The following is a 24,085-nucleotide window of genomic DNA, read 5'->3' as shown; positions in this document are numbered from 1 at the left end:
AATACTCAGAAATCATATGGTAAAGTGCAACAGATCCCCACAACACATCACTGGCAGTGAGTCACTGGTTAATGTGCTGCTAACTTGGATTTATAGGTTTAATATTTTTCTGTTGCACTGTTTGTGTTGCTGTGCAGATTGCTTCATCGGTTTTCTTTCCTTTCCTGAGGTACGTTAAAATAGGATCTTTCGGGGTTGTTGTATTTTAATAAATATATTTCAAAGGATATTGAAAAAAATTACTTGCCATTTATTCCTCAAGACTTGAAATGGTCTCTCTAATGTCCTAGTTCAACTTGCAAGCTGGCTAACTATCTCATACCAATCTAAATGTCCTTTTTCGAGGATCTAATGAATATAATAGCTACTGTGAATGTGTTTATTTCAATAGTGGTCATGCAGGAGGAGCTCTTAATGAAACCATCTTTATTCAAAACCAACCACCAACGCTTTCATAAATTTAAAAACAGAAAAAGCGTCAATAGCCCTTTTTTTTTTTTTTTTAGGTTTGACTTAATACACACATTTTAGTCACTGTTTTTAATAATATAGATGCTCACTTTCCCTTCCAGAGATCAAAACTCTGCTCTGACAAGTGCTGAACAAGCTGTGCTCGAGCTCAGCCGTATCTCACGGAGCCACGCGTGCGCGGTGCTGTGGCGGTGCGGGGCGCTACCCGTTTGGGACAGGCCTGCGTTTGGGACAGCCCGGTCAGAACCGGGACTTACGATCCGAGGTAGCTGTGTATCCTCTGCGCGACGTTCGCTGCTGCTCGGGTTCCTGAACGCGGCGCTCTGCCCTGCAGAGCTAAGAACCTGCTTGAGCGGAGCGAGGGAAAAGGGGTTTGTTAAGATTTGTGGTATTTAAGTTGCTGGGTATTTAATGTCTGTAACTATTAATTTTTGAGACTGTACACACATCATATATATACACACACATACTATATATGTGTGTGTGTGTGTGCATGTGGATATGCTGGGCTTCATGACCCTGTCAGTAAGATACCTTACTATCACCACTGTCCCTTTCCAGACAAGGCTGACATGGTGCAGGTGACCCAGTGCCGCGGTGCAGAGCCTCTCCGAAAGCAACAGGAGCACTTGCGCTCCCCCCATTAGACATCAACGGGAACAAAGCCCCCGACGCAGTGGTGAAGAGTGAATCTCTCCAGAAATGAGACTGGGGTTTAAAACACGGAAAGGTGTTGCGTGCGCTGCTGGATGCCCCTCGTCTTGGGGAAGAGCTGAGAAGGTTAACCTTGGCCCGCGCCCCTTAGCTTTGGGGTCCCCCGGCCCCCCAGCTCCCCCTTGGCCCTAGGGGGGGCCTAGCATGGCTCCCCGCAGCCCCTGGGTCTCCCCTCGGCTTCATGTCCCCCTCAGCCCCGGGCTCCCTTCAGCCCCTCGGTCTCCCCTCAGCCCCGCGTCCCCCTCAGCCCCGGGCTCCCCTCGGCCACCCCCGCCGCCCCGCACGGTCCCGCCCCGCCCCGCCCCCGCACAGCTCCCGCAGCGGCCGCGTTTCGGGGGTGGCGGCTCCTCCCGGCAGTGCGGTAGAGCGCGGCCGCCATTGCATCACGGCGCGCCCCGCGCTCGGCCGCGCCTCCATCCCGCAGCCCGGCAACCGGCTCCGGCAGCGGCACCGGCGGGGGGGCGGGGGCGCTGCAGCCGCAGGGAACGGCCGCCGCGGCGCCGCGGGGAGAGGCGGGCTCCGCCGCAGCGGGGGGAGCGACCCTCGGCCAGGCCCCGGCGTCGGTACCGCGGCTTGGCGGAGCGCCGCGCCGGCAGGGCTGAGGCGGCGGCCGGTGCCCGCCCGGCCCCGCGGTCCGCGCAGCACTTCGGCGGCGGGGCCGGGGCTCGGCGGGATGCGCCGGCGGTGACGGGGCAGCGGGGTGCCGAGCGAGGGGCCTGCGCCCGCCGCCATGGGGCCCGCCTGAGCGGCGCGGCCGCGGCGCAGACAGCGGGGCCGGACCGCCCGCGCCTCCGGCGGCGGGGGCCAGGCCCGGGGCGCCGCCGGCCCCCCTCGGGGCGCCGCGGTCCCGGCCTAGCGGCGCGGCGCCTCCCGGCCGGCGCGCCCCCTCCCGGCGAGCGGCGCGGCGGCGGCGGCCGCCCCCGGGCCCGCGGGCCGGGCATGGGCGGTGCGGCGGCGGCGGGCGGGCGCTGAGGCGGGCGGCGGCAGCATGGAGGCCATCTGGCTCTACCAGTTCCGCCTGATCGTCATCGGCGACTCCACCGTGGGCAAGTCCTGCCTCATCCGCCGCTTCACCGAGGGGCGCTTCGCCCAGATCTCCGACCCCACGGTGGGCGTGGATTTCTTCTCCAGGCTGGTGGAGATCGAGCCGGGCAAGAGGATCAAGCTGCAGATCTGGGACACGGCCGGGCAGGAGCGGTTCCGGTGAGACCGGCGGCGGGGCCGGGGGCGGGCCGGGCCGGGCTGGGCTCCCGGCGGGGCGGCCCTTCGCGGGACCGGGAGCTGCGGGGCCGGGCCCCAGCTTGGGGGAGGGGGGGGGGGGGGGGCGCACCGCGGCTGAGGCGTTTGGCGAGTGAGACAAAGAGGAGTCAAATCGCACCTTTTGCCTTCCGTCGCGTGTGTGTGTCCCGTTTTGTGGATTTTTTTGGTGGTTTTTTGGGGGTTTTTTTTGCAGCCTGGGGGGAAGCGGGCAGCGTCGTGTACCTGGGAGTTGTGCCCACCCTCAAATGGCCGCCTGGGGCGGGGGGAGGGGAGGGGGGGGTCTGTGGGCCCCGCTGCCGTGGGGAGGGGGCCGGAGCCCGGCGGCAGCGGGGCCCGGGCCTGTTGCCCAGCCTCGGCGGGAGCAGCCGGGCCGGGAAAGCGCCCGCTCCCCGCCGGCGCGAAGAGGCAGAGCCCGGGGGGTTCGGGGGGCTGGATGCCGCCGAATACGGCGTTTGCTTCTCCGGAGCGACGGCAGAGCTCGGCGGTCCGCAGGACAGAGAAAGGCCGGGACAGACCCCCGGCGGTGGCCGTGCAGGGGGGACAGGCGCTTTCTGGAGCGCGCCGTGCCGAGCGGGAGGGGTGAGGCGATAGTAACGAAGGCTCGATGAGGGGAAAATAACAGGCGGGATGTGGGACCGTGCCAAGAGTTTCCCACAGAACTGTGTGGTAAAAACAGCAGCTGTGGTTGGAGCAGGCTCGGCCCCAGCTAAACAGGGGGCTGGTGTTGTCAGGGGACACGTGCTGCTCACACAGGGCTCATTTGGAAGGGGGGCGAGTGTACCCTCAGCTCCCTGCCTCCTGTTTGCTTATATTTTTCACGCGTCTTTAACCCCCTCTCAGGTCTTTCATCCTGCTCCCTTCGGGAGCGCTTCCCTTGCTCCACATCGCTGCGCAGCTTCACGTAGCTTCTGCTGTGCTGGAATGACTCGCCCGAGGAATGTTTTGGTTTTCATTCAGCAGATGAAACCTCCCCTACCGCCCCTCTCACCGCCATCCTTCACATCTGTGGCGCTGGCCTCTGGCCCAGGACGTGTGGCAGTCAGTCTTTATCCGCTGACAGGTTTTTTTCCTCTCCTACCTTGCAGCCTTTCGGGGCGAGGAGCTGGCGCTTTATTCTGCTGAGAGAGGAGGTGCTTTAGCTCGCAGTTGCATCAGCTTCCAGCTTCGGGTCTCGGGCTGAGGTCTGTAGAAAACGCGCCTGGGTGCCCTCCCCTGCTTCTGCCTTTGCTGTGAAGAGCAGAAGCTGTTGGATGGCTTCAGTTCCCTTTCTTTTACATGTTAGGAAGTTTGGGACCCTGGAGGCTGCTTACCCTCAGTGCTGGTGGTTGACCCGGCCTGGCGCTCGGGCTGTAAGCATGATGAGCAGGCGACCTTCAGCGCAAGGGCAGGCTGCACTGCTGCGATGGGCAGCAGCATGCAAAGGCAAGAAGAGCAGAAGGGGCAGGAACAGCGAGGGACAGAAAAGAAACACATCATGCACCTTTGAAATGCCCTTGCCAAAGCGCAGGCTTAAATTCCCGGTGCGAAAAGCTAGAGGGAAGTGAGCAAACCCAGGTGCCTTTATGGAGCACGCTGAAGTATGAAAATAACGAGGCAAAAAATCTGTTTGGTGTTTATCCCTTTTGAATCAACATTAGCCCCGTGACAAATTGTGCCCCATAAAGACAGCACCTCTTGGGCTGCTCCTGCAAGCTATTTTTCTTGCCAAAAGGCAAGATGCAGCTATTACTGGAATAAGCTGAGGCCTCTCAGGCTTGTGGGCATAAGCAAGAAGCACGATGGTGCAGGTGCTCTCCAGAACCCTTAAACTTTTTTTGTCATAAAACAGGGTATTTCTTAAGAAAGAAATTCATAAGGAGGAGTTCTGCTTTTCCACAGAGTTCTCTGATTTGACTATTTCCAATCTGTTTTGCATAGTTTAGCAGCTGCCCCACAAGGAAGAAGCCACTGTAGTTATTTTGAAGGCACCTCGTTGGCATTCTCTGGTCGGCAGCTGTGCTACATTTCTGCTCTTCCTGACCCCCCGTTGTGAGCTCGTTCACTCTCCATAAATTAGAAGCAATTTCCATGCAGTCAAGGCTTCAATTACAGCCGAGCATGTGCATGTGCCGTTCTATTTTGCCAGCTCAGGCCCCAAAAGATGTTGCCTGGGGCAGCGTTGATGCTGCTTTGGAGCTGTAGAAGGGTTCGGCCCAACTCTTCCTGGATCCAGTGGGTTTTGCCCATCTCTGGTTGCTCAGATGCTGTGATTTCCTTGTCTGAAACGTGACGTGGTGCAATGCTAACAAAAGCAAAAGCACGTGCAGCCCTCGCTCCCTGGGGCTGTGTACCACCACCTACAGAAGAGCTGTTTCCTTCCAGCCAACACTTCTCCCTCGGCGAAGAGGGAAAGACTCGAACAAACAGGCGCGGACCCCGGGTACAGGAGTCCCCACCATGGGTACGGAGCAGGGGAGGGTTCCCAGGCAGAGGCCCTTTATGTTAAAACTTGGCCAAAAATAGGTGCAAATCCCCATACTGCTCTGCAGGAGCAGGTATGAGCATGGCAGAGGAGGGAAGGTGGGAGTCTTGGAAGGGAACTGGGGAGTGACGTGCAGCGTGAAGGCAGTTCCCTTCCTGCGGGTCGGTAAAGAAAACAAGTCTGTGGAAAAGGCTTGAGGAAAAGGCACCGAGACCTTCACCTAGTTTTACCTCAAAGCAGCGTTCAGCTTAGATCCTGTCATGTCTTTCAGAAGTACCTGAGGCATTGCTGGTGTTGGCAGGAGGAGCCAGGGCTGATGGCACAGAACACAAGGGAGAAGCAGAAATGCCTGTGACAGTGTGGGGGTGAATTCAAAGCGCCAGTATCTATTTGCAGCTGGCTAGATAGCAAAAGGCAGATCTAATTCCCTCAGTGCCAAATGTGCAGAGCTACTGTTGTCCCTCAGCCAGCTAATTGGGAGAGGAGGAATTATCCAAACGCAGCCAGCTATTTTTTTCCTCCCTCTTTGGCTTTCTTCAGTTTTGGCCTTGGATTTTCACCCATCACTGCATGTCTGCCAGTAAAGCAATCCTTGAAAACTCCAGTTCATCCTTTCTTGGGGTGGTTTCTCTAGGTGCACACCCTACAGGGCCACACAACCCCTAACAGCAGTCTTGCATGTCCCAAAAAGGCCTTGTCCCAAGGTAAAAATGCAGCAGTGCTTCCGTTTCCCCAGCTAGGAAAGTTCAGGCCCAACTGTGAATTTCTCCAGGGACTGAAATCGATCATTGCTTCTGGGTTTAGAACAAATCCAGGGCTTTGCAGAAACACCACAGTTTTACAGCTGCTTGGTTTTTCCACGTGTAGCAGTCATGGAAATACAGCTCTGCTCAGCCTCACGATCTCGGCTTCGCCCCGTCGCCCTGTGTTAGCCCATTTCGTGTGCTGCTTCTGGCTGCGTTGAAGTCTGCCCTTGCTGGGAAGAGTTGTGGAAGTTGCGCTCCCTTTCTCAGCCCAGGGGTCGTTTTGGTTACTGTTTAATGTGGTCAGGATTTGGCAGGAATGAGACCAGGAAGCTGTCGTATCATTTTGTCGTCACTCGGGAGGTCAGACTGGCCGCTCCTGTTAGCTGTAGCGATGGTTCGACCAGTGGCGTAGTGGGAGAAAGTGTAGGGGTTGGTGTACGGCGGGGAGCTACAGCCCCACGGTCTGCCTTCCAAATCTGTAGCCTCCTTCTTTTATGTATCTGTCAGAGAGTGCGTGTTTAATTTCAAGTGAATCCTTTAATTTGCTGCAGTGCTTCTGAAGCAGCGGGTTAGACGGGGGATTCGGAGAACTTACGTGGCAGGGGACGGGACTGTGGACTAGCAGCAAGGAGCGTACAGAAATCCATGATAGAAACTGGAGCCCAAAACTGGCGGGGGGGATTTTGAACAGAGCTGTAATAAATCCGTGGGGCAGTTGCCCAAGGATGGAATCTGTAAGCCAAGATTAGTTGTCTTTTTGAATGACAGGCCCTGCAAAGCAGAGGCTAAAAGCGGTAGGATGTTGCCTGAATGGCCTGCTCTGCCCTGGGTTCTGCAGGGTAGGCAGAGGGGTGGCAACGCTGCTTTCTCAAACGTTAAGACACGTGTTCAGAAGGGCTACATTTGGCTTAAGAAAAAACAATAATCAGAAGACCCAAACGAACAAAATCCCAGGTGAACCTGGCTCTGCCCTTCTTCCCAAACAGCTGTAACTTACACTTTTGTTGTGGCTCATTTGTTCCCAGGTCCATCACCAGAGCCTACTACAGGAACTCGGTTGGCGGCCTCCTCCTCTTTGACATTACAAACCGCAGGTCCTTCCAGAACGTCCACGAGTGGCTAGAGGAGACTAAGGTGCACGTCCAGCCGTACCAGATCGTCTTCGTTTTGGTAGGTCACAAGTGTGACCTTGACACACAGCGGCAAGTCACCAGGCACGAGGCTGAGAAACTGGCTGCTGCCTATGGTATGAAGTACATTGAGACCTCGGCTCGGGATGCCATTAACGTGGAGAAGGCCTTCACGGATCTGACTCGAGATATATACGAGCTTGTTAAAAGGGGGGAAATTTCAATCCAGGAGGGATGGGAAGGGGTAAAGAGCGGGTTTGTCCCAAACGTAGTGCACTCTTCAGAAGAAGTGGTGAAATCAGATAGGCGGTGCTTGTGCTGAGCTCTTCTAGTGAGGCAAGTGGTGATGAACTCTACTAACCAAATGTACTTTACTAAGTGAACTCAGTGTGACAGAAGGGAGAGCAACACTCCTGTTGTGAACAGCCTCCCACGTTGTTTTGGACACCAGAACAGAGCCCGGAAGGAGATGTTCTGTTCCAAATAACCTTTCAGAACTGGGGGCTGCAAACCTACAGGCGAGTGAGTGAGGGTGCATGTAGCTGTTGTAAGGAGACAGGAAGCAGAAATGAGGGGCTGCACGAGACAGGAGAGAGTATGCAGAGAGCTGAATGGGCTGGCACATGCCAGGGTGCTGTTCGTGTCCTCTTTTAGGTAAATCCATAGCTCTGTGCTGGGTATTCAAGTCACAGTATGGATACTTCAGTAGTATGGCAAACGGGCAGACAGAGAGAAAGGAGGAGGACAGCTTCGTTTGCGTCAGCTGTTCGTTGCCAGGAAGGTGTAAAGGCAGCACAGATACTGTTTCCTCATAAGGCCAAGGCCACAGGAAAAGCTTACTGACGTGGTATGCACATCTCTGACTTTTCTTTCTTATGTTCTTGAACCTACCTAGTTCGATAGCAAAGAATATTCTGTGGGATTTAAAGAGGAAAACAGAAGTTATTTGATTGGTAATTAAAATTTAAATTATTTGCCCCCCCCAACCCCAGTAGTGCTTTTCTTGCTGTGCTGAACTGGGACTCTTAAGTGGCAACTCCTGCTCCAGCAGCCATTATTCAATGCATTTTTACGCATTTACTGTCTAGGTGAGTACCCTGACAGTACCCTGAGTTCAGGGCTTTCCAATAGAATTAAGTCATCAAGAGCATAAAGAGAGAACCACGTCCTCTTATGTTGCTCTCTTAAGGCTGGGGTGTTGCAGCTGGGTGGGACGCACCAACATTTCTGTCTTGCTGACAAACAGCACTGTGCTGACCTTTTGGGTGTCTTCCCAGCCAGGTCGCGAGGAGGAATGGAAAGGAGGGGAGGGGGGGGAACCCAACAAAATAAAAAAAAACTTGAAAAGCTTAACTCAGGTGCATCAGACATCCTAAAAGGTGAGGCTTGCTTTTAAAGGAGTTAAATAGCATGGAAAGCAACAGCTTCCATCGGTACTTTCTGCTGTTAAAGTGTTATTTTCTTTCTTGGCACCTGTGGACGAGAACTAGCACTGGGAAGGAGGAGCACACAACAGAAGTGTCTGAGCAGGTGGAAAGGGAAGCCACAAGACAAGTTCATTTGGTTTCCTCCATGGTTTAATTTGACAAAAGTGGAGCCATCGCAGGTTGGTCAGCATGGGATGGCAGCTGTGGTCCAAAAGCTATGTGTGACTGTTTTCTGGGATTGCCATTCACCACTTTTAGAAGCTTTGCTTCTGCTAAATTTTAACTTGAGCTTTTGAAGTGCAGCAGGGTAACTGTGCTCCTCTAGCAAACTAGGCACGTTCAGCCTATTAAAAGCAAACAAACAAAACTATAGTGGCTTTTTTTTAGAGTTTGCAGGCTTTATACACCAAACTGCTAATGGGCAGGAGGGAGGGAGTAGATAAAAACCACAGGAAGCCTCTAGTGTTTGATTTTTAGGCCTCTAAGTAGAGAAGAATAAAATACTTGTTACAGCTTTTTTAAGCTCCCCCATCTATAAAAGCAAGAGTCCTCTTGCTTGCTGTTGGGTTCAGGCTGTTTCTCCCTTTCAACCTGTTCTCACAGTTTACAGCACATGGGCCAGGGCTACATGAAGTAAGTAAAAACCCTGTGGTTTCCATATTAAAGCTGTAAAAAAAAAACCAACCCCAAAACCAACCAATCAAATGCAATGACCAAAACCCCGAAGAATGAGTAACATTTTTATTTTCAGTGTTCTAGGAACAGTTTCAGTTGCTGGGCTCTGCAGGGGAGCAGCAGTGTGGCACTGGCTGGGAGGGTACTGGTAGGAAACTAGAGGAAGGGAGGGGTGGCGATGGTCTGGCACCGTTCAGTAAGCTTGTCACGCAGCAAAAACCTTGTGCTAAAGCCCAGTGAGTGCCAGGCCGATGGAGCTGTGGTTGAGTTGAGTGCCCTGAAGATTTTTAAAAACAAACCAAAACAAATCCCTTTACAAAAATCTCTTTCTAGGTGAGCAAGGCTGGAGAAGATTGATGCAGAGGGCGCCCCAGGAGCTTGGCTGCCATGGGCTGCCGCCAGTGGAGAGCGCAAGGTTTGCTCGGCCCAGGGCCGTTAGTCATATTTTCACAAAGCCCAGAACAAACATGTATGAAAGGGTCAGGTTCTTGGTTCCCTGAGCAGAAAGTTCCCCCCAAGCAACCACTTTGGTCCTTCAGGGTCCAGCTGTGGCTTGGGTGGCCCAGCTGAGGGTAGCAGAGCTGGGGGGGGCTACAGTAATGGCACTTAAAAGTTGGAGCAAATGGCGTTTTTAGCAATAGTAAAATTCTGTCATTCTCTGTGCAGGAACCTGGCCAGCAGGGGAGAGATCACTTTTCACGAGACAACCAATATTTTATTTAATGGGTTTTGGACATTCCCCTTTAGTGCTCCCAGAGAGAAGTTCCAGAAAGCCTAAATCAGTAAGTGCGTTCAGGCCTTCGGAGTGAATCTTCAGTTTAAAGATACATGTGTCATCACTCTAAAGAGGAACAGTACAGAAGAAAATGTACACAGTCTTAACTACTTAGAGGTAATAAATGGTTATATTAAATGATAGAGAAATCATTATCTACATCTTTTTCTAATTCCTTGCATTTTCTAGACAGCTTATTAAAATATAGGAAATGTAGATTCATCTGTACAAAATTTGGAATGTTTTTTCTAAGACGAAGAACTTATAGGCTATGCTAAGAATTCTTTTCTAACAACCGGTTTTAATGCTTTGACTTCTAGTGCAAGAGGGACTTAGAGAAATCAGCAGGTGATCCCTTTCACAGGATAAAAGGTCAGGAGCTCTTTTACCCTAGGACAAAAAGAAAAAAAAAAAAAAAAAAAAAGGCAAGCTAACTTTCTGTGGTCTTTACCACGTGTTAAAAACAATCTGCATGTTAGATTGAAATTGCTCAGACCCTCCAGAATAAAAGCATACTATACACTTTCCTCGCTTTCTGTTATGCACTGTAACGAAATGTGAAAATAATGCTGTATTTAGCTGTCTGTACGTGACTGGAAATATGCTTGTATTTAGCAAAATGGTTACTATGTGATAATGTGAAATTCAAAACTTGTAAAGAAACTTTGGTGGGTTTTTTTTTATTATTTTTCTTTCCCTCTCCCCAGTCTTTATCAGTACTGCCTGCACACCTCCTCCACCCCAGCCTTACAAGGACTGGCTTAACAATAAACGGGGGCTCCTCCCCACAGCGTCCCCTGCCCCTTTTCTCTGAAGGCCCACTGCTCAGCTCTTCGGCACCAGCCACCTCCCTTGCTGAGAAAGCACCGTGCAACTACAGAAACACTCCAAAACCTTCTACAGCAAACCAAAATAACCCTAAAGAAAACCCCTGCTCCCTGCAGCAGTAGCCAAAACCAGCCTTACCCCCTCCGGGAGGCCTTGCGGAGCCGCCGGCAGGACTGGTGGCACAGTAGTTAAAACGGCTGCTGCAAACCCCCCCTTCTGCTGAGAAAGCCTTTACCGGCAAAGGCCAGAGCAATACTGGGCAGGGGTCATAGGGAGGCTTGAGGTCCTGTTTGTGAGTTTTGGTTTGGTTTATTTACTGCGTTATCAAATAAAAACCAGGAGTTTTGAAGGCCGCAGCCACCCCCCCACCCCCACCCCCCCCCCAAGCCAGACACCTTTTGGACCTACTGAGCAGCGCAGCTTGGCTGCCGTCAGCGTCCCCCCCACCCCGCACCCAGCATTAGGTCACCAGTGTCACACACAGCCACCGGTTTTGCTCGTGCAGCACCGCTTAACTCACCCTTTCATTGTGCGCCACAAAGGCGGCGGCTGCTGCCATCGGACCGGGCGGCAGGAGGGGGGCAGCGCTTCAGCCTGTCGGGATCTCATTAATCCAAAGCGAAGAGAAAACGGCAAGAGAAATCGCAGCTGCCTTTCCCGGCCTTGCTGCTGCTCTTAAAAACCAAGGGAGGGAAAAGCGGGCTAGGTCACGGAACACGCTCGATCTCAACCTTTCTCTGCCGCAGCCGAAGGCACTGGGACGAGCGGTGGCGCCTGCGGGAAAGGTAAAAGGTGTGGATGAGCCGAGCCCAGGTGCGTGCCCGTGACTGGGGCCGAGGATTTACCTGGTTGATGCTCTCGCTCTTTCGCCGCCCATCGCCGTCAAAGCAGTTGCTGGTGTTCACACATTCAGAGGCGCTGACTCACGCGCCCCGTTCCATTCAGGCCAGCATGCAGCAGCCACGCTTTCCACATCTGCTGCTTCAGCTGCATTTTTTTCACCCCCTCCTGCCCCCAGTGAAGGGAGGGAAACATTATAAAAGACCTGATCATCCTCCTCCCACAAAGAAAGATGCACAAAAACAGGTGTTTGCCACAACTGTTTAGTTTTACTATTTTAATATCATGAAATAAAAGTACAAAAAATTTACAGGTATATCGTTTCTTACATGAAGATCCAACAGTGAACATTTGCATTTATTTTGCAGCGAAACCTGTATCCTCAGTCACAGAATGTGAATAGTAGCCACTGACATCACCACTGAGCATTTCATTTTAGGAAGAAACTGCAGAGGTAAAAGGCAACAATCTTGCAAGGCTTGGTAAGAACCAAAAAAAAAAAAAAAAAAAAAAGAATATTCCAAGTGTTAACACCAGAAGTCATGCTTCAGTGAGCCATCCTCATCTAATACAGGTTTCACCACCCGGGAGGCTGAGAGCCTTAAGACATTTGAACTGGACATCGTGTCTAAGGGGTTGTAAACGGGGGTTTCTTGTTTACAGGCTACCACCAGTTTGGTGCCCTTGTTCAAGGCGTTTGCCAAAACGAGCAAGGCGTGCACAGGGGTGACAAGGAGCGGGGCGAGGTCACCTGCAGTCCTGCCGGAGCTTGTGCTCTTTGCTCCCTTCACCGCTCCTCTCTGAGGACGAGTCGCCAGCTGCTGTACGTAAAGTGCTGCGAGGTCAGTCACGGGCGGGGAATGCACCCGGAGCTCCCGAAACCACCTTGATCCGAGCGGGTCGCCAGGAACACCCGCAGGCTGATGCTGCCAATTAACTGACTGAAACAAAATCCGAGACTTCTCTGTGTTTTTTCCCCGTTTCCCAGGACATTACAGCCGCGTGTCTTCCCAGCCCAAGTCGCCTTTAACTTCATCAGCTGCCCACAGAGATGAAAAAGTAAACCCCTGCATTGCCTCAGCCTGCTCACAGGTCAGACCCCACTCAGACGTGCCCCTCAGCTCTTCAGACAAGGTTTCAGGTAGAAATTTATTTACGACAGACTGATCTGATCAAAATACCACGTCCTGTGCTGGGCTGTGTGGTGCCTTTTCAAATAATTCATTTCATGAAGCATGCATGAAACCAAATTTTGAGTTTACAAATAAATAAAATGGTGCTCACCATTAGTTTTTATATATTTTACCATTTACTGAAATGCTTAAAGTAACTCAGTCCCTTAAGAATGTACTTTGGGGGTGTTTAAATAAAAAATATTTGGAAATTGAAACCACATTTAAAATTGGCAAAACTATGCTTTGTTTTTGGAAGGGTCTTGCTTGTTTCTTCTCTTTACATCCCAATTATAAACTCTAGCCATATCTGAGGGTGCAGAATTAAGGAAATAGCTCATGTGTTCAGAAAAGAAAAAAAAAAAACACACAAAAGAAAAAAGGGGAAAAGTGGGTTATACGGTCGGTCACACTTCACTTACTTGGAACAGTCCATATAGAAATTGTTTAATGAAAGAGCTGGCTTGGTGCAAAGCCTTAACACACAGGAATACTAGTAACTGTTAAGAACCGCAGCATTTATACCATTTACTTAAAAACCTCCAAAAAAATACTACGGAGAAACACACTTTGAGTTTTACTTCCAGCTATTCTTGTCTGATTTCAGTCAACCTGCCGTATCAGCTCTATTTGCCTATTTCAAGCATCCAGAACTTCCTGCAGCATTAAGACACTCAAATATCGACTTGAAAACCCAAGCAGTTGTGCCTTCATTGCTAACTCCAACGCTTCCGTGGATGGCTACCCTCATCACTAGGTCTGAAGTATAAAGAAACCCCCCCACACCCCTGGAGGTGGCTCCTGACAGTACAAAGAGATTTCAAAAAAGTTCAGCCGCGCCTAAGCCAGCACCGAGCTCGCTGCAGCAGGGCTTGGGTTGCTGGAGAACATCAACGGCAGCTGCGTCGGGTACGAGCAGCCCCCGTGCGCTCCAGAGAGGAAGAGGAGCCGCTTTGCTCCGAGGCGGCCCCTGGCCATCCGCCCGCAGCACGGACCCACGCTCCCGACCCGCTCCCGGCCAGGCTGGCGACCACCGCAGCCGGTTTCGCGGGGACACGCACGCGAGCTTTGCCCCATCCGACACACCGGCCCTCGGCTCGGCGCTGGGAACGCAGCACCTCGTTTCACTGCTAGAACACCTCACCTTCCCGGAGCCCCGCTACCACATGTAAGGGCAGCCAGTTGAAGACAAAACCGTGTCAGGAAGTGGGTCATTACCTGTTCGTTAGCCTTCACACGCACCTCCTCCCCCGAAAACAAAAGAAAAGGATACTGACTTCTGTAGTGGTGAACTGATCTCTAAGAAAATCCAGGTCTTCCTCTAGAAGATCAAGGTTTCTCGTGGCTGTTGACAAATTCTTCTCTAACAGAGCCTGAGCTTCATCAATATCATATTCAAGCATCACATTGGCCTAAAAAAAAAAAAGAAAAAGAAAAATTAGTAAAAGCTTTTACTCTTGCGTTGTAAGGAATAAACCACAGCAGGCTTACTTCAGGCTGTTGTTTACAACCCATCACATTAACAAAAGGCTGTCCTGACAGGCCAAGACGACAAGGTTCAAGGACAAGCAATGCCAGAATCCACTAGAGGCCTCCACCAATTCAGCAACCAGGGAATAAATCCCCCTACTGACCTAAAACCAGTTTTCTTCCTACAGCTAAGCAACGAGGGATTTGTCTCCCTGTGGACTGCGTTCAGGTACCAGTATCTCATCTCTGCCCTCTGTGAGAAGTGAGAGGCTTCACGTTCCTTAGCACCCACACGACTCCAGAAACAATTGTTGCTGCATTCACGACTAACCCTGGGATCTCTGTGAGGAACATACAGGCAGCCTAATGGCTGTGGGCGTTAACAAGACCTTACGTACAGGTATGTCTACGTCCTATCCTGCACCGTGGTGGGTTTAACCTGCAACCCTCTCAGTAAGAAGGTACCACCCGGAGGGATAAAAGAGCAGTATCGAGTGAAGATGCATCAGCGAAGGCCTGTCCCGCTCAAGAACCGTGCGGGTGGCAGAGGCACGTCCTGCTGACTAGACACGATCCCAGGGACTGCTACGCAGAGCTGCAAGAGCGATCAGCCATCCTGCTTTCCACACAGCTGGGAGACAGGGTTTCCCCAGGAACAGCAGTACCACAGCCCACGTGCAGACGAGGAGTATAAAGGCAGAAGGCCAAGAACACCTAAATATAATAAACTGCTTGTGGCATTTCGTTACAGCTTTCCTGAACAGGATGAACTTTCTCTGATACTCTGTTCCAAAATAAACCTGGGATGCTCCATGAAAGTCAATGTTTGTGAATTCTGAAGGCAGTCTCCTAAAAGCAACAGGTATCAGATAAATCTTCTCTTTTTATGACAGAAAAGAAGTGGGAGAGACTGGAAGTAACCGCTAAATCAGTCCAGATGTTGCACGTGTCAACAGTGTTTCTGTCCTAACCAAGGGGTTTTGTTTGGCAGCCAACAGAGAGATCTGGGAACATCCGGAATTTAGAAGTCTCAAAATAAACACCAGCAGGTTATCGCCACATATAAGGAAGCCTCTGAATACAAACAATCCCAACCTGGTATCGCTTAAGTAGTTCGAAATCTGTGTTTTGAGCTCTGATCCCACCAGTCTTTAGCACAAATTCCACTCTAAATGGCACCTGCGAGTAACAGAAATCCCATCTTTCCCTAAAAACAGGCATGAAAAGAGAAAGCAAGATGCCAAATACAAAAAAGGTAGAGAGATGGGAAGCGACTTGCCAGACTGAGTTACTTTGGTGGGCACGTTCCCGTCCCAGGCAATGCTGGATGGTAATTTGAACCACAAAGAGTCAGCAGTGATAAGGAAAAGGTTCATGAATATGGTTTTTGGAAAGAACAATCCAGCAATATTACTATTTTCTGTTCAGGCACCAAATGAACATGAAACCTTCGCTAACGCGTTGAAATTGCCTCGTTCCCTTTGCCCTGCTGACAGGACACAGCTCCACTACGCGACATGAGCAGAATTATGCCCGTGGCCACTAGAAGTAGAGATGAGACAGTAATGAACGCTGTCTTTTATAAGCCTTTTGTAAGTTATTTAAAGAGTTTCAGAGAAAAGTCCATTTTACTTACCCCCAACCACAAACAAACTTTATCTGTAGGAGGAACTGAAGCTTTGCAGTAGAGATTATCTGCCAATAAAAATCTGGTTTCCATTGGATTTGTGGAGTCCTTAAGACAAATGATAAAACTTAAAATTGCTATTTTCACTGGAAACTTAACGTCAAAGACACAAAACTGACAGTAAAGAGCACACTTTTCTGCTTTTTGTCACTGACACAGTAATAACTTTGGTGGAACTCTGTGTAATTTTGCGTCAACATTAAAGCGAGAGCTCCAAGAACAAAGCATTTTAAAAAGATCTATTTAAAACCAGTAGAGAAATCCCTATAAGGGACAGAGATGAAGGCAAAAGCTTAGCTGCAAGCTACACAGTATTACAAGTGAAGTCTGCATTACAAACATTAACTTTTTGAACTAGCTTTCAAAAAGTACTACATACCTTTAAAAACAATTCTGTTATTTATAAAGGCATATTAATGTGCTCTCCAAAACATTTCTTGCAATGTGCTCTGTTAGGGTGGAAAGGTAGTTAGCTTTTCTCATACTCATTAGATATTCAAAATAGTTTACCTTTTTCTTCTGCATGTGTTTTAAAATTTCTAATGTCTGTTTAATTTCAGGAATCTGACTTTTTAGCCTGTGAATTAACAACAGTCATAATTTATTATTTTACAGAGACACAAAGTTTCCTAAACAACTTAGCAGTTTTATTACACAATCCAACCTCCACGTTAAAACTTGAAACTCTAACAGCTTTCCAGGCTTACAAATGCAGATTTGACCGACACGGCACGTAAAGGCATCTCGGCTACAGCTTCACTGCCTCTTACCGTACTGAGGCTCCCTGCTTTTCTGAAGCAGAGCGACACATACAGCTTTCACACGGGAACAAACACGTATGAACAGTAACAGATAACCTGTCCGCTAAAATTTTACATTTTTGCATATTTCTGCTCTCCCCAGAGAGGGAAACCTCAGCAGAAATACAGATAAACCCCCCTGTGGGTAAACCCAAACACGTGTGTTTCTTCTGAGCCCCACAAACAGCTCAGAGCAGCGAGACCTGGCACTTAAGACGGAAGCTCTCTGCAGAGGTCAGGACAGGCCCCTCCTCGCAGCAGCCCAGCAGCACCGCTGGGACCCCAGTGGCCTTGCAGGCCGCCCTCCCCTGCAGCCAGCGGGCTCGGCCAGCACCGACTGCCAAAGCAGGCCCCAGGGGAAACGATGGGGGATGTCTGTCCACGACAGAAGTGCAAGCTCAATAAAATATTACTTGAAGCTTTGATTTTAGCTTTTAAAAATCTGCTTCTTGCCTAGCTTCAGCTCAAGACTGAAGCCACTGAACAGAGATGAGGTTACTAAACCCAGAGTGGCAGGCTTGATACAGCAGTCATTTGACAAAAACGTATTCTTATTTACACTAGGCTGACAAAATTAAGAGACTACAGCAGTACTTTTTGCCCTTAAAGGCTAAGGACCAACTCAGCAATAAATTCAGTAAATTCTTTCGCTTGTATTTCTCAGGAAAAGGAAAGAAAAAACACCCGGGCTTTCCTGACAGTACTACAGATATTAGCTCTCCTAACATCAACTTTTTACTTCTTGGGATATTTAAAAAAAAATAGACTTATTTAAAAAAAAAAAAAAAAAAAAAAAAAAAGAACTTTGCTAAACATTTCCCAATTCTGCAAAAATGATGACTTACCTCCTTTTCTTTTGAGCAAGATTAAGTTCCAAAAATTTATACTTCTGATACTGCTCATCCAACTTCTTAAGAACTACATCTGCTGTCTCATTTCCAGGCTGTTTCATAAAAGAATCTACATCTTCCTTTAAGGGGAGAAAGAAACCCTCAGTGTTAGAAGAGTTTTACAGAAATCCTTGATACAGTCATGCTATTGTCTTACTGCAGCGAAGTCTAGAAGGGGTTTTGTACATAAACAAACTTCTTTCCTTCTGGAGTGAAGTACAAAATCATTTTCTTTCCTTTCTTAGTCACCCTTTCACTTCCCCCTCCCCCCTTTTTTTTGGCAGGGAACTACAGAGCAGGTGCAAGGAGAATTTCATCACCATACCTGCGAGTACCTTGGTGGGGCTGGCAGTCCTGGCCGATGTCAACTGACACCTAACGGGGATGGGGACCCTCAGACGTGGCTCAACTCTGGTGTCCTGTCTGTCAAGCGGGGATAATGCTGCTCGGTGGCTAATCAGATTACCAACTATTTAGGATAAGACTGATGAAGGAAAAGAATCAGGGCCTGATCGAGCATGTTGGGGCAGAGAAGGAGGCAAAGGGGGGAAAACCGCGGTGTCCGCTCAGGCAGGCTGTAGGGCAGGCAACAGCTTGTCTTCCAAAGCTCCTTCTGTAGTCAGCAGGAAGCCACGGAAACCTCTAGGGAGCAATTCCAGCCAGTCCTCCCATCAACTGGAAAAGCAGCCCGAGAAGACAGGCAGGAGCAGGCAGGGATGCTGACCTCTGCAGGTGCCTCCTCCACACTCCCAGGAAGCAATTCACCTGCCCGCGGGCAACCCGAAAGGCTCGGCGGGCCCGAGATCAACCCCGCGTTCCCGACCTCGACAACGCTGGGTGGAATTCAAGATGACCACGCTCGCCCACTGCGGGGGTTCTGTCCTTATTTGTCTGGATCGCCCTGTGAAAGCTGATGGAAGCCTACCACAGGCCACTTCAGCTTCTCCTTTCGAACTAGGTGCTTCCATGCCAGTAGTTTCACACCAGAAAAAGATTATAATGTGTTACTAAAGTAATACCAGACACGCAGCTGGTTCCCCTCGTGACTCCTGAGCTCTCTTGGCTACAGAAGCTTACTATGAAATTACTGAACCTGGTAAGAAGTCACCCACCTTCCTTATCATTAGGGAAATGTGCAGCAGGAATACGGACGCCGCAACAGACTTCAGCAGGCGGCAGATCTCGGCGGTCCATCAGAACTCAAGAGACCGCACCTCAGACTAACTGCCCGAGGAACACCTTAAGCTACCTCACCCACCACAGCCCGAGAAGCATTCCTGCCTCCTGGTGAAGCCTCTAGAAAAGCTTTAACCAAAAAAAACCCCATGGATTAGATTCAGGCGAGTGTTGTGGAAGCCAGGGCTGAGGATGTTCTGACATGAAACTCCCTCTTGTGGAAGCTATTCCGCTCATGTAAATCACCCAAGACAGAACAAGCAGGTGGAGGACAACTCACCCCCCCCACCCCCCAGCACCCCACCTCTGCCTCAGCCAACGTCTGTTGTACAGACGGACAAGACAGAACCCAAGTCCTCCTCAAATGAGGATGGCGAGAAGTGAATCCAGGTGATCTCCTCCCACTACACAACGCCCCAGTCCCAGGCGGGCTCAGATTCACCCCCTCAGGTTTTCCAGCCCTCAGAACAGCTTTGTAGCAGAGCTGGGTGTCAAGGCTATCGGGATCCCTGCTCCACCGCGTGTCATGCGACATCTCGACTGCCGAATGACCGCGCTTGTTCTGCAAGGACCTGCCAAAACTCATCTCCGTCTTTTCAGGAAGAAAATTCCCCGGCAAATCACCGTTGTTGTAAACCACAAAGGGAACACAGTCTTTGCAAGCTTCAAGCCGAGCCACTCGAACAGCTGTAAAAGCCCTGAAACACACCAGGACGGCACGTTCCTGTGTGGCCTTATGCTTATCTTTGGAGGGATGACCCAGAGAAAGAGGTGCTCACTCTGCTCGGTGGAGAGCTGCCATCACCTGTGGGCATGTGCAGAGAACATGCCAAGAGAGACGCCTTTTCAGATTCGCATCCCCTGCCCTCCCACTCAGGTGCGTGCTAAGGAAGGCAGAAGAAGGACGACATTTTATTTGGAAACATCTGGGCAACAGCTCAAATGAAAACAGAGCTGAAAGTTCTATTTGGAGGGCTTTTTTAAACTCCAGCAAAACCTTCAGTTAGTGCTTAACGCCACTTGAAATCTGGAGAGGCACAAGAATCCACAGATCAATGCCCAAGAAAACCTATCTGCCATAGACTGTTTGCAGAGCCTCTACTGAATGAAGACACTTAAAGGAAACACCTCTGAAGACAGGATTCACAGCAAGGCTGCCCAAGTCGCAGGGGAAATGTCAAGCAAGTGATCAGCAAGTCTTTATCATCAAGAGAGAGTACAATGTTTTTGAAACAGAAACCTGTTTTCTGAAGAAAAAACCTGTAATAAAAACCACCCTCAAGACACCGGTATTTTCACTTTGTGGAGCAAAGTACTATTAAAGACTTCTTAGCGTACACTTATTTTGATAAAGGAAAGTCTATCTCAACATCTACATCCAAGAGCTCCAAGACCATCATCGAGGATCTCTTCTGCAGAGACACCCGTATTTGATTAGAGCACTTCTCCAAACTGAGAGCGAGGAACCTTCAGCGGGTTTGAGATCCAGACAGGAGGCTGTGAAGCACTGAAGCACCGAGCTAAGCCACAACCCCCAGAGCTCTCCAGCTCGCAGGGTGCAGCACGTGAGGTACTTCAGACGCACGTACCAAAAGGGACCAAGGCGGAACCAGACACGAACTGCCCCGACAGCTGCCGGCACGAAAGTGAGGGGTGCGACGGCCGCCCCCGAAGTGTTTGCTGAGGTGGGTCATCTCCTGCTCCCTGCCAGGGGGGCTGCCTCCACCGCAGAGCCAGCACAGACGGCGAGATCTCCGCCATAACGATCGAGGTCTCGCAGGGCAGCTGAAGCCACGGCCCTTTCCTTTTGCTTCCATTAGTCTCCCATAAGGGGGTGGAAGGAAGTTAAAGTCACCTGGAGGCAGCAAGGGTTTTGCATCCCAGTAAGATTCGCCAGACCCCAGTAATCGTTAAAGAACTTTAAAGAACGAGTAGGATCTGGATGCACCAAAAGCAAGTGCACTGTACCCTTTGCTACGGCCTAGCAAGACACATCAGTAACACAAGCACCACACCTAGAAATACCAAAATGCAAATCAAATCAATTTATTTCTCTAAGACCAGTCATACCTGATCAGGCCAAACACCTCTGGTAAAGATATCAAGGCAGATCTAAGAAGTTCAGAGTTTCAAAGGCCAATAAATTCTCAGTCATAAAGCAGCACAGTAAACAAAGCATTCAGGACAGACATGCAACGTCTCAAGATGACACCGAGGCAGCCGCATAGAGCCAGCCTGATCAATATTTATCGATCAAACGAAATAAAGTAGCAATCAAAACAGCACACCAGGAGCTAGCTTAAAGCAGAAAGGGAACAACAGATAATTTTGATGTTATGTCACTGTGTAAGTCGATGAATCCTTTTCAACCAGTCAACAGAATTATTAAATGCTCAGTAAGTCACTTTTTAAAGTCAGATAAAGAAGTTCAGTCCGTTTTCTGAACGACACACATTTGCTGGTTTTCAAGAAGTCAGGAAACCTGGCTGGACACCGCGGTCGCTTTGTGGAAAGCAATTCTGCTCGAGAACTAGATGATGAGAGGAAGATGGAGGGAAAGTGCTAGGAGTGCGGTACGGCATTCTCCGAGGTGGAACCGAAGTGGCAACGTTGTGCCCTGTGAAGGAGGGACCGCCGTAAGGAACCACGGCTCAGTGCCACAGGAGGGTTCCCTCATAACACGGCGTGCGAGCTGGCCCGTGAAACAACGTGACAGCGCTTAAAGCGGGGATTTGAGCTTGCTGCAAAGTGTATTAACGCTTACTAACGCCAGGGCAGAGCCGAAATAAAGCAACGCACCTCGTGAAGATCCTCAGGACTAAGGCACCCCCCGCCCCCCCCGGGCACAGTACCCCGCCCGCTTTGCGAGGGGAAGAGAAGCGCTCCGGCACGGGGCTGGCTCAGGCCAAGACCGCGGGTGGGCGGCGGGCAGGGCGGGCCGGGCACGGCCCGGCCCAGGGGACAAACCCGCGGCGCTGGGCGCGGGCGGCCCGGCGGGAGGGGAGGGCGCCGCAGCTCCCCCGCCTCGGCGGGGCCGGGCCGGCAGCTCCCGCTCAGCCCCGCAGCCCGGCGGGGCGGGCCGTAAGCGGCAGCCCCGCCGCCTTCCCGCCGCCCGCGCTCCCTCAGGCACCGCCCGCCCGCCAGGCCGCGGCCCCGCCGCAGGTGCCGCCTCGCAGGGGACGGGCCCGGCTGCCGGAGCGCAGCCCCCGCCTCCCCCTCCAACCCCCCCGCCGCGGCGCGGAGCGGCCCGGCCGGCGGAGCCGCCGCTCACCACGAAGACCGCCTCGGGGATGCCGAGGGGGCCGCGCTTCTCGCCCGCCGCCGCCTCGCCGCACCCCGTCTCGCTGCTGGTGGCCGCCGCCATCTTGGGGAACCGACGGTGCGTGCGCGGCCTTCGCCGGGACGCCGGATGGTGCGTCACGCGTCAGCGCCGAGAGCGAGCCTATCCATTGGCTGTGAGGCTTTGAGTGACGCGATGACGCAGGGAGGAGGCCAGCTGGGCAGGCGAGGCGGCGGCCGTCCCAAGGCGTCGTCCATTGGTGGGCTGGGGCAGGGGGCGGGCCGGGGGCTCTCCCCGCTCCCGCCGGGCTGGGGAGCGGCCGGGCGGGCGGCACCGGCGGGCCTGCACCGGCCCCTCTGCCGGCCCCGGCGCCTGGCGAGGGAGCCAGCCCCGCAGCAGGCCGGCTACAGCAGCACCGGACCCTTGCCCGCCCCCGGCGTGCGCCGGTCGTGAGCGGCTCCAGGCGCTGAGCGCTCCACCCGCGGAGGTGTTCGTGCCGCCTTCCGCCCTTACCCTTCCTACACCGAGGTGACCCTCGGGGTACAAAATGATGAGGAGACAAATTATTTGGGTGGGTTAAGGCCCATTTCTCATTTGAATGCAGCGAGACCCTCCGGGACACAAACAGCTCCGTGTCTTCCCCTCAGTCAGGTCTTAAACTACCCTGCGCAGGAAAAACCAGTCGCTGCTTCCCAAAGGAAAACTTGTCACCAGTCAACAAAGGAGGGGAGGGACTCCTTGTCAGGGAGGGTAGCGACAGGACGAGGGGTAACGGTTTCAAACTGAAAGAGGGGAGATTTAGGTTAGAGATGAGGAAGAAATCCTTCCCTGGGAGGGTGGTGAGGCACTGGCACAGGTTGCCCAGAGCAGCTGTGGCTGCCCCCTCCCTGGCAGTGGTCAAGGCCAGGCTGGATGGGGCTTGGAGCAACCTGCTCTAGTGGAAGGTGTCCCTGCCCATGGCAGGGGGTTGGAGGTGGGTGGTCTCTAAGGTGCCTTCCAGCCCAAACCGTGCTGTGATTCAACAGACTGCTGAAGTTCAGCTACCCGGGTAAGCTGAACACCACAAAGGTGAACACAGACGAGTAACAACCCAACCCAGGCTCCTCCTTCAGCTGCTGCCTTAGTATCAGAGAAAGCCTTAAGCCTGAGAGCACGTTAAAGGATGATCACGCACACACACGCGCCTTGCATGTGCCAAAGTTTATTTTTTTTTCCAAAACTTGTTTCATCAAATAATTGGATATGAGCAGTTTTTAAAAAACAAACAGTTTGTGTATTAACAAATTGTGAAGTTCCACAATTAAAATATCAACACAGCCAGTCTTGTGCTTAGGCTTCTTTTTAAAAAATTATTAATTCATAGAACACAAACCCTCAAAATTTTTTTCCAGTTTGTGGCTAGTATATTCTCCACACATTCTGTATTCTTATAAAATGAAGGAACTCATGTAAAGGAACAGCTGTACAAGAATACATCTGAAAAAAAGCCTGAACAACCTAAATTATAGTAGCTCCTTTTAAATAAATATCCAATAAAAGGCACAAACCTGTTACGGGGGAAAAAAAAACCATAACATACAAAACAAGACCTATTAAATAAATAAAGTAAAATGTGGGTTGGGGTGAGGGAAATCTGTTCCAGCACCTATTGTGTCATTGCTCCAAGATGAAATTCCAGCCAAACTTTTGGTAAAGAATTAATCACAAGGATACACATTTGAGATATACTGAAAGATTTGACGTTACAATTCCTGTTGTAACTCTACCAGTTACTACAATCTCTTTAAATAAATGATCATGAGAATCTGCATAAAGTAGCGATGCAGCAATGTATGTATCAATGACGAGTCGGACACATCTTCTGAGTAATAGCAACAGGTTTCTACACTCCTACCTCTCAGTAATGTATAAATGAGAACATGTACAGTTTCCATCGCTCAAAAATATAATCTTTTAAATGGAAATAAATGACTGATACACAGTGCCTTTAAGATGTTGTCCTTACAATACAAACTACCCAAAACAAAAGTTTTCCTTTTTATGTACAAATTCAGCACCGATCCACAGTGCATACTAGTCTAATCATAGCCCCACCCACCCTGCCACACATCAAAAACCCCAGATGGGGATACACCCTGTATTCAATCTTGTAGTCAGAAGGTTTTTTTCTTGTTAGGGTTTCTTTTTTGTGTGTGGTTCGTTGGTTTTCTTCTTTTAAAACAAAAGTCCATTTGTTATTTTTACCTACAGATATTCCACCACTATGTGCACAGAACTGAGATT

General features: G+C 50.9%; 2 protein-coding genes across 2 annotated transcripts; one reads left to right on the top strand and one right to left on the bottom strand.

Moving 5' to 3' along the window:
- Positions 1-2,173: 2,173 nt before the first annotated feature.
- On the top strand, positions 2,174-7,756 carry RAB39B (RAB39B, member RAS oncogene family). The gene is made up of 2 exons (XM_086469690.1): positions 2,174-2,388; positions 6,678-7,756. Exons 1-2 carry the CDS (start codon positions 2,174-2,176, stop codon positions 7,102-7,104), a joined length of 642 nt encoding a protein of 213 aa, XP_086325816.1. The 3' UTR covers positions 7,105-7,756.
- Positions 7,757-11,587: 3,831 nt separating this feature from the next.
- On the bottom strand, positions 11,588-21,886 carry VBP1 (VHL binding protein 1). Its single transcript, XM_086469784.1, has 6 exons — positions 21,794-21,886; positions 17,302-17,426; positions 16,167-16,233; positions 15,606-15,704; positions 13,773-13,911; positions 11,588-12,809 (listed from the first exon to the last, which is right to left on the bottom strand). The coding sequence occupies exons 1-6, from the start codon at positions 21,884-21,886 to the stop codon at positions 12,739-12,741; spliced, it is 594 nt and encodes a 197-aa protein (XP_086325910.1). The 3' UTR covers positions 11,588-12,738.
- Between the last annotated feature and the right edge of the window lie 2,199 nt (positions 21,887-24,085).

The sequence above is a fragment of the Leptosomus discolor genome, chromosome 9 (assembly GCF_034619465.1).
Source record: "Leptosomus discolor isolate bLepDis1 chromosome 9, bLepDis1.hap2, whole genome shotgun sequence".
Lineage (NCBI taxonomy): Eukaryota > Metazoa > Chordata > Aves > Leptosomiformes > Leptosomidae > Leptosomus > Leptosomus discolor.
Note: the sequence above shows the minus strand (reverse complement) of the source record. Positions and strands in the feature narration are given on the sequence as shown.

Coding starts and splice junctions, on each gene's coding strand:
- VBP1 (XM_086469784.1), bottom strand. CDS start 21,886: ATGGCGGCGGCCACCAGCAGCGAGACGGGGTGCGGCGAGGCGGCGGCG. Junction 17,427..21,793: donor TCCCCGAGGCGGTCTTCGTG/GTGAGCGGCGGC, acceptor CTCCCCTTAAAG/GAAGATGTAGATTCTTTTAT. Junction 12,810..13,772: donor GTTCACCACTACAGAAGTCA/GTATCCTTTTCT, acceptor CTGCACCCTCAG/ATATGGCTAGAGTTTATAAT.
- RAB39B (XM_086469690.1), top strand. CDS start 2,174: ATGGAGGCCATCTGGCTCTACCAGTTCCGCCTGATCGTCATCGGCGAC. Junction 2,389..6,677: donor GCCGGGCAGGAGCGGTTCCG/GTGAGACCGGCG, acceptor ATTTGTTCCCAG/GTCCATCACCAGAGCCTACT.